This window comes from Pyrus communis, chromosome 1 (genome assembly GCF_963583255.1).
Source record: "Pyrus communis chromosome 1, drPyrComm1.1, whole genome shotgun sequence".
Lineage (NCBI taxonomy): Eukaryota > Viridiplantae > Streptophyta > Magnoliopsida > Rosales > Rosaceae > Pyrus > Pyrus communis.
Genome location: NC_084803.1, coordinates 42,646,119 through 42,655,777, shown reverse-complemented (window position 1 = coordinate 42,655,777; position 9,659 = coordinate 42,646,119). Strand labels below are relative to the sequence as shown.

At 34.7% G+C, this 9,659-nt stretch overlaps 1 protein-coding gene across 1 annotated transcript; it reads left to right on the top strand.

Moving 5' to 3' along the window:
- The first annotated feature begins 1,014 nt into the window (after nucleotides 1-1,014).
- Nucleotides 1,015-5,447, top strand: LOC137741540 (cytochrome P450 98A2). The gene is made up of 3 exons (XM_068481238.1): nucleotides 1,015-1,598; nucleotides 4,062-4,459; nucleotides 4,561-5,447. The coding sequence occupies exons 1-3, from the start codon at nucleotides 1,100-1,102 to the stop codon at nucleotides 5,203-5,205; spliced, it is 1,542 nt and encodes a 513-aa protein (XP_068337339.1). The 5' UTR covers nucleotides 1,015-1,099; the 3' UTR covers nucleotides 5,206-5,447.
- Nucleotides 5,448-9,659: the final 4,212 nt, after the last annotated feature.

Below are 9,659 nucleotides of genomic sequence, written 5' to 3'. Positions count from 1 at the left end.
TATAGACGTGCTGAAGTTCGCAATGCTAAATTTTGGTAACAACTCTCAACATGTCAATACAAGGGAACCCAAATGATTCCTTCTATAAACTTGCAACACCAAAGAACTTGAAGTGCGACACACATCAAGTGCTTTTTTGAACCTACAATACTTCTTACCTTTTTCTGTTTATCCAGTAACATCATCACCAACCTTTGATTCCTTCATCCCTACGCAGAGCTTGATGAAGTCCCTACCATCGATTCTAGCTTTACCAACCACCATCCAACAAAATATAAGTATACAAAAAGAAAGATAAAAAAGTCTTCACCAACCGCCATAACCCAATAACTTCCTTCCCCACACCGTACTCAGCCACGAACCACATCAATCAATAATAAACGGATTAGCAATCCAACCTTACCCGCGGGTAGTTACTATTTTCTATTTCAGCCGGCGCAATGTGTTGATCAGTCTCCATCTAAAAGTAGTACGCCTCAAAAATAGTTGAAAATGTTTTTAGTAAAAGTATATTTTAGAATAAATTATTACTAAAATAATAAATAAATTCTGATAAAAAAAAACACTTTTTTATTTTATGCGAGCTCGTTTGGATGTGCTTTTAAAATGACTGAAAATACTTTTGATGGAAATGTTTTTAGAACCAATTCTTAGTAAAAATGCAAGTAAATTCTGGAAAAGTACTTAAAGTGCTTCCTGGAAAAAGCACATAATTAGTGCTTCTTGCAGAAAACACTTAAAGTCCTTTTAGAATCCAAAAATATTTTCTTGAAAAACACTTTCAATCATTTTAAAAAGACATCCTAACAAACCAACCTTTTAAGTGTTTTTGAAAATAAAATTACTTACTTCAAAAGTATTTCCAATTATTTTAAAAGTAATTTCAAATATACCTCCTCACACATCTGAGTTGGTACATTTCACTCTCACTCACCAACTCCCTGCTCCAAATTTCATAGGCCTTTAGTGGGTCACCCACTCTCTCTCTCTCTCCCTCCCTCCCCCTGGTACAAATCCATTCACCAACTCCATCCCGAGTGTCTTTCATATATATCAATCTCCTTCCAACTCTGACCTTAATTTGCTCAATCAATCCAACATGGCTCTCTCCGGCGGGCTACTACTTCCCATCTCATCAATCATCATTCTCATTTCCCTCGCCTACAAGCTCTACCAAAGGCTCAGATTCAAGCTCCCGCCCGGCCCGCGTGCATGGCCGATCGTCGGCAACCTCTACGACATAAAGCCCGTCAGGTTCCGCTGCTACGCCGAGTGGGCCCAGGAATACGGCCCCATCATATCGGTGTGGACGGGGTCCACGCTGAACGTGGTGGTGTCGAGCTCGGAGCTGGCCAAGGAGGTACTCAAGGAGCACGACCAGAAGCTGGCGGACCGGCATCGGAGCAGATCGGCCGCGAAGTTTAGCAAGGACGGTCAGGATCTTATCTGGGCTGACTACGGACCCCACTACGTCAAGGTCAGGAAGGTCTGCACTCTGGAGCTCTTCTCTCCCAAGAGGATCGAGGCTCTCCGACCCATTAGGGAAGATGAGGTCACCGCCATGGTTGAGTCCATTTTCAAACACTGCGCCAATCCTGGTACGTATGGCTTCTAATTATATATATATTTTTTTTTCATGAATTTACTTATTTCATATGCCACAATCAAATTTTTTTGTTAATTAACCGTTATTACCCTAAAAAATTGGCCAAAATGATCTTATAAGTTAAATTTCAATTGTGAAAGTCCAAACTAAATAACTACAGTATACGATCAAATATAAATGACATAGCTATTTGATGTTAATGAATAAAAATCTGATATTAACAATATACTAAAAAACTGATAATTTCAACAATTGAATTTTGAAAAGTGATCATTTTGGCCAATTCTTATATTATCTTTGCAAGAAATGAATGGTAAATTTCAATGAAATTGTAAAACATTATATAACATTATTGAACATTTTCCTTTTTGCAAGTAATTGTTGTTTTGTTTTTGTTCAAACGACGAAAATCAGCAGTGAAATTTTTTGTTCTCTTGTATAATATATATATATATATATATATATAATATATTTAAGGAAAACTAATGAAAAGGCTTGAAAACTTTGAGTTTTAACGGTAAAGACAAAATCAAGGATAAAATGAATAGTATCATGATTGATTTTTTAGTATAAAAATGTAATTTTTCGTTAAAATAAATAGTACCGAAAATTTTTCGTTAAAATTCCTTTTAATTTATTCACTGTCAATATATGTTATCAAATTGGTCAACTAAAATATGGTGCAGGAAGAGTCGTTTGGTTTTGATTTATTCGCTGTCAATATATGTTATCAAATTGGTCCACTAGTTTGGGGTATCGTGGGAGGGAATGAAGGGAAAAAGAAGAGAAAAGTCAACGATAATAAGCACTTTGACAAGGTGCTTTGTCACGTATGTCGTGTTTCCTTGACCTTCCCAAATATGTTTCTGCCCATTTGGTCCCTTGTGACTACGTTATATGGTCAGTGATGAAATCTGAAATTTATGGACCGATCATAGAATTTCTATGTTGTCCAATAAGTGAACCGCATTAGCTTCGCTTTCAGGCTGGGTAATAAGGGTCTATCCTAGTGAGTTCTATGGATCCATTGATCCGTAAGCTTCTCATTTATAATAATGATATAATTTCGATTCTCATAAATGAAAAAGAGAATTGTCGGTAGAGTTGACTATTAGGACAACTGGTTCAAAATTAAGAAGAGTTTCATACATTTGGAAAAAAAGTGTATTTGTCGTACAAATGACTTGAGGACAACTGGTTCAAAATTAAGGAGAGCTTCATATATTTGAAAAAAGTGTATGTATCGTACAAATGACCTAGTACGAACGCCCCCATAAATACATAATACATATCAATATGTACACTTGGAATTTATTTGAGAGTGGTCAAATTTCATTCTAATTGGAGTTTCAACTGTAAATCTTCGAGTTAAATACATGGTAAAATATAACTTTGTATTTGACTTAAGAGTCATGACGAACTTTTACAATGCATAATGAAGAGAAAATAAAATATAAAAAATTGATATCAAATATAATTGTTGTCTCTGACATTTTTATTGCATTAGAGGCTTTCCATATGTGAGTTAAATGTTTATAAATAAGAACTAAGAGGTGCAAGTTTGATTTGTATTACACTATTGATATAGTGTGAGTTTGAAAGGAGTTAGTTTTTTATATTAAATATTGGACTTGTCTACTTTTACATTTTTTCTATTTTATAATTGGCCACTTGTTTTCTCTCTTATCATTATTGTATAGACATCACACTCATGAGTTCAATATATTAAACTAAAAAATAAGGATCACTCTCATTGAACGCAAAATTTCCTTCTCACTGTAGGAGTTTGATTTTTATATTATTAGTATCACGCTCAATTTTTTCGACTCACGGTGGAAAACCTTACACTGATATTAAAGCATTAAATATAGGTTTACAAATCTAGTACCAATGGATCGGATAAAACTAGTATCTTATAAGTATTAAATTTTAATAATAATGTATCGACTCGTCGTTGGATCAATACATCTCAATATCTCATGAGAAATGTTAAGAGGATTCTCTTAAAAGTGACTCTTTATAGATTTTCTGTCACGTCACAATTTAACATCAATTCTCATATCAGCATTATAACACATTGTATAAAAAAAACATAGAGTGACAAATAATCCATAAAGAGTTTCACTTTTTTTAGAAAATACCTTTAGCATTTCTCATAATCATAAAGTCACTTATTAATTAATTAAATTAGCACTGTGGGGTTGGTAAATATGGACCGTAATCTAGCCAATGCTAGTGAGAATAAATTTGTAGACCAATTTTTTGTAAACTAAATGAAATGAAAGTTGATGATTGAATTATTACTTGAGTGCTGATTAACGTGCTTATTTGTTATTGATGACATATAATTTAGTTTGTAAATTTAATCTCACTAACTACAATACTAGCCCACAGTGTCGTATGCACATATTTCTTTGATTAATGATAGTCGTTGACTTTAATTCCCCTGATGCAGAAAACTATGGAAAAAGTTTGATAGTGAAGAAGTACTTGGGAGCAGTGGCTTTTAACAACATAACAAGGCTAGCATTTGGAAAACGTTTTGTTAACTCAGAGGATGTAATTGATGAGCAAGGCCTAGAATTCAAGGCCATCGTAGCCAACGGACTAAAGCTTGGCGCATCGCTTGCCATGGCGGAGCACATTCCGTGGTTGCGGTGGATGTTCCCCCTGGAGGAAGAGGCATTTGCCAAGCACGGGGCACGACGAGACCGGCTCACTAGGGCTATCATGGAGGAGCACACACAAGCACGCAACAAGAGCGGTGGTGCCAAGCAACATTTTGTGGATGCGTTGCTTACATTGCAAGATAAGTATGACCTTAGTGAGGACACAATTATTGGACTTCTTTGGGTGAGTAGTTATTAAAAGGCTTTTGGAAAATGATTTTCACACTCCAACTTTATCACCATTTAGTTTCCTGAATGTTTTTAATAACTGTGTCGCGTCTACAGGATATGATTACTGCGGGTATGGACACCACAGCCATTTCTGTTGAATGGGCCATGGCCGAGCTGATCAAGAACCCAAGGGTGCAACAAAAGGCTCAAGAGGAGCTGGATGGGGTTATTGGGGTCGAACGGGTCATGACCGAAGTTGATTTCTCCAGCCTCCCTTACTTACAATGTGTAGCAAAGGAAGCCCTACGGTTGCACCCTCCAACACCACTAATGCTCCCCCACCGAGCCAATGCCAACGTTAACATCGGCGGCTACGACATCCCCAAGGGTTCGAACGTTCACGTAAATGTTTGGGCAGTAGCGCGTGACCCAGCTGTTTGGAAAGACCCAAATGAGTTCCGACCCGAAAGGTTCCTCGAGGAGGACGTGGACATGAAGGGGCATGATTTTAGACTACTTCCATTTGGAGCGGGAAGGCGAGTATGCCCCGGAGCCCAACTTGGTATCAATTTAGTGACCTCTATGTTGGGCCACCTATTACACCATTTTAATTGGACTCCGGCGGAAGGGGCAAAGCCGGAAGAGATTGATATGTCGGAAAATCCAGGGCTCGTCACATACATGAGAACCCCGTTACAAGCCGTGCCTACTCCTAGGTTGCCATCACAGTTATACAAACGTGTCCCTGCAGATATTTAATCTGTAGTGTTTCTTGTTTTTCTTGAAGACGTGTTAAATGACCTTCTTAAATTTACGGTTCATTTGAAAAGATGTTTGCATTTCTCTTTAAAATATCGGTGGCCCATGTCCTTCCAAACAAATAAATAGGGACCGTTGAGACCAGAAATAATTCACCCAACACTATCTATGTGTCTTTGTCGTCCACTCATCCCAAAAAAGCAAGGGAACAGAATATTTCGAGTAATAATCCTCATATCATATCTGTTCATTGTACATCATGCGATCAGAAATCATTGTAAATTTATTTATTTTAAATTGAATATAAATAGTATTTGACGAAAATTGACTGCACGATATACGATAAACTAATATGATTGGAGGATTCCTATAATCCTCACAAAGAGGATTCGGTGAGATCCTCTCTCTATTTCACCTAACACTTTGTGTATCTCTCTCGCCGACTCATCCCAAAAAAACAAAGAAATTGCTAGCCATACTCGCTAGCAAAACAAGTCTAGCAAGACCCGTTAGACAAGTTTTATTTTCATCCCTTTTTTCGATACTGCTAGCAAAGCAAGTCCAACGGGACTCGCTAACACATGTTGTTTTCATCCTTTCTTCAACACGGCTAGCAAAGCAAGTCTAGCAAGACTTGCTTCATTTTCATCCGTTCTTCAATACAAGTTGGGACCCATTTCATTAGAAAACAAAAAGTAAAGTAGAAATGTTTATGAAAAACTCGAATGGGTTGAAGACTTCAATACAAACTGGAACCCACTTCTTAAAAAACGAAAAAAAACAAAGTAAAGTGATCATTGTAAACCCACTTCTTTCTCATTTTACCCTTTAAACTTCAACATTTGAGTTTAAATCAATGTTTAAGCCCATAGTTATGCTTACACCTATATTAAATGAAAAAAAGAAAAAAAAAAAAAGAATTAACATTGTAAATCAATTAAGTTAGCACTCTTGAAAAGAATTATGATCACAATATCAAGTATAATTTCACCAGGACTATGCTTGACTTCCTATACACTCGACAAGAAAAAAACATCATGATTTATCATACCATATATAAATGTTCTTGTGTATTTAATTAAAAACGACACACATAAATATTGATATATTACTTTTGAAAAAAAAAAATATTGATATACTACCTTAAAACAACCAATGAAATTTGCCCCATCACAGTCCACATATGAGATTGACCAAGCTCCAGCTTCGCTGCAATTTTTCTTTTCGATCTAGAATGAGTTGCAATTTTAGTAAGTGAGCAGTTTTTTTTTTGGAAATTTTAACGAAAAACTTCCGGTATTATTTATTTTAATGAAAAATTACATTTTTATACTAAAAAGTCAATCCTGATATTATTTATTTTATTATTTATTTTATCTTTATCATTAAAACTTAAAATTTTTAAAATATTTTTATTAATTTCTCTTTTTTTTTTCGATGTAGAATGAGCTGCAATTTTGGTAAGTGAATCCAGATAGAAGTACGAACGGATAGGCATTGAAGGTGTCATGTCAAATCTCACTCAACCTTTTGCTGTTGAAGCTATTCATGACAATTTCTATTTTGTTTTTTTTCTAAGAAGTGGGTCCCAGTTTGTGTTGAAATCTTTTGATCCATTTGATTTTTGCATGACTTTTATTCTGAAGTTGTTTTTCTAATGAAACGTTCCTAGCAAGCAAGACTTGCTTTTGCTGTGACTTTTATCACAGTAGAAATGTATTGAGTTCTTGCTTGATAATATGAGTTCGGACTTATCGGTGGCAAATTTAATATTTAATTTAACAAAATCTATAGTTTGATATAATAAAAATAAAAATAAAAAAGCAAGACTTGTCCGGCCAGCAATTCCCGAAAGGAAACCAATTCAAATCATTTCCATCACAATTTGTCTGTCGATGTTTATCGAGATGTAATTTACACACTCATTCCATCACAATTTCCTGCTGACCCTACGCACCATGTAAGTTTGGAAATTTTTAGAACCAACACACTAGAAAAAATAAATAAATAAATTCACTAGCTAGAAATTCGGAAAAAATGCATGATATTAGAGTAATGTTATTCATACTATGTTTTTGTATTACATTTTCATACTACTTTAGGTGACATTTGATGTAGACAATCACATCATTTGAATTAATCAAAATTTTAAATTTAGTTCATTATTTAATAAATTAATAATTAAGAAAAATTAGTTAATTAAATGATGATTGTGGTATACAATGAGTCTTTCTCATTCCTTTCTTTGGGTTTTGCAAATTTTTCAAATGATGTGGCTATCTACATCAGATGTCATCTAAGGTGGTATGAAAATATGGTACAAAAATATGATATGAATAGCATTACTCATGATATTAAGAAGAGTAATGCTATTCATTCCATGTTTTTTGTACCACATTTTCACATCACCTTAGGTGGTATTTAATGTGGACAGCCACATCATTTGAATTAATCAGAATTTTAAATTTAGTTTATTATTTAATAAACTAATAATTAAGAAAAATTAGTTAATTAAATGATGATTGTGGTATATAAGGAGTCTTTCTTTTTCATTTTCTTGAGTTTTGCAAAATTTTCAAATGATTACTCTATTAAGAATAAAGCTTGGAGTCAAGTAAATTGACCAACGACTGTGTTGTGGAGGAACTTCCACAAATGCTTGGGAGTCTTGACAAGGGTACTTGACTTGTCGCCCACAAATGTAGAATTAAATTCCATCTATCTACATATTCGATTCACGCTTGCACATTGCAATATAACTCCATACATCTCTCTGTTCATATTTATATAAAAACTTAGGTTCCCATCCCTAGTCATGACATTGTCTTGATCGAAACCTTATGTCATTTAAATTTTTAATTGAAGTCCTTGAGTTATTCTTACATCAACATTTTAGATTATTTTATGTATTATAAATAAGAATTTAATTGAGTGTTTAACCCCTCTATTTCATGCAACTAATTATCATCCTATATTAATTACTTTTTCAATACAATTTAATTCCTAAACTTTTTGTTTATTTTTTCATTCTACCAAAAAAATTAAAAGTGCGAAAAAAATATTTTGTATTATGTATCCATATATAAGTGAACACTATAATTTTGTATTCATTTGTGTATCCATGTTATAATTTTTTGGTGCAATATTTATGTTTTTATTATGTACCCCATTTCACTTACCTATGTGTTTTTTTTTTTGGGTCCACCCATACGTCAATAAATATTGTACCCACTTATAAACATGGATGCATAATATGAGTTCATGTGGAGTTTTCCCATATGTTTTTTATTTCAGTCTTAGAATAAACCTCGTATGTATCCATACAAGGTTTATTCGAAGAATGGACCCATGTTATACTGTGACATCCCACATCAACTGTGAGGGTGTGCTGGGGGTCCAAAGCGGACAATATCGTGCTACAGTGGAGTCAGGCCCGGGAAGCAGTCCCGCCCAGGCCTGGATGTGACAATTTGGTATCAGAGCCTAACCCTGGTCGTGGTGTGCCGACGAGGACGTCGGGCCCCTAAGGGGGGTGGATTGTGACATCCCACATCGCCTAAGGGAGTGATCCTTATATGTATATTCTCATCTCTACCTAGCACGAAGCCTTTTGGGAGCTCACTGGCTTCGGGTTCAGTTGGAACTCCGAAGTTAAGCGAGTAGCGCGCGAGAGCACTCCCATGATGAGTGACCCACTGGGAAGTTTTCGTGTGAGTTCCCAGAAAAAAAACCATGAGGGTGTGCTGGGGATCCAAAGCGGACAATATCGTGCTACGGTGGAGTTGGGTCCGAAAAGTGGTCCCGCCCGGACCGGGATGTGACATATACAGTACATTGTTCGTAAGAGAATGTACCCAATGTTTTGTAGTACATTATTCCTCAAGGTTCTGGGTTTTAAGGCTGGTATTGATGATTGTGAAGATTATTATGATAAAGATTTTTAAGAGTTTAATCTGTCTTTAATATTTAAATAACAAATTATGAGTTTTTAATTCTATAAATATGGGTAACTGCAATTACAAAACTTTTTTAAATTTAAAAAATTACATACATTAATACTAATTTATTGAGGTTACATAATTCAAGAACTTTGATCCAACATTGAAAACTAATAAGGAATTAAAGAATATATATACGTTTATATATATATATATATATAAAAGTATATATATATACATACACATAGGCCCTTTAAGAGAAGGGATTCTCATTTTTAAAAAATAATGTGGATACCCTTCTTAACCGTTATATTTGACTTTAATGAAATTCTATGGTTAAAATTAAATCACAAGCCATATAATCTCAACCACAGAATTTCATTAAAATCAAATCTAACGATCATGAGGATATTCCTTTTTTTTTCTTTTTTTTTGAAAAATAGAGATCCCTTCACTTGAAGGCTTTCTATATAAGTGCATATATATCTTCAACGTTTGAAGTCCAACAAAGTAACC

Bases quoted from the DNA above. Each gene is read 5' to 3' on its own strand.
- LOC137741540 (XM_068481238.1), top strand. From the start codon at position 1,100: ATGGCTCTCTCCGGCGGGCTACTACTTCCCATCTCATCAATCATCATT. The intron at 1,599-4,061 runs GTACGTATGGCT...CCCCTGATGCAG, and splicing joins CAAACACTGCGCCAATCCTG to AAAACTATGGAAAAAGTTTG. The intron at 4,460-4,560 runs GTGAGTAGTTAT...TCGCGTCTACAG, and splicing joins CAATTATTGGACTTCTTTGG to GATATGATTACTGCGGGTAT.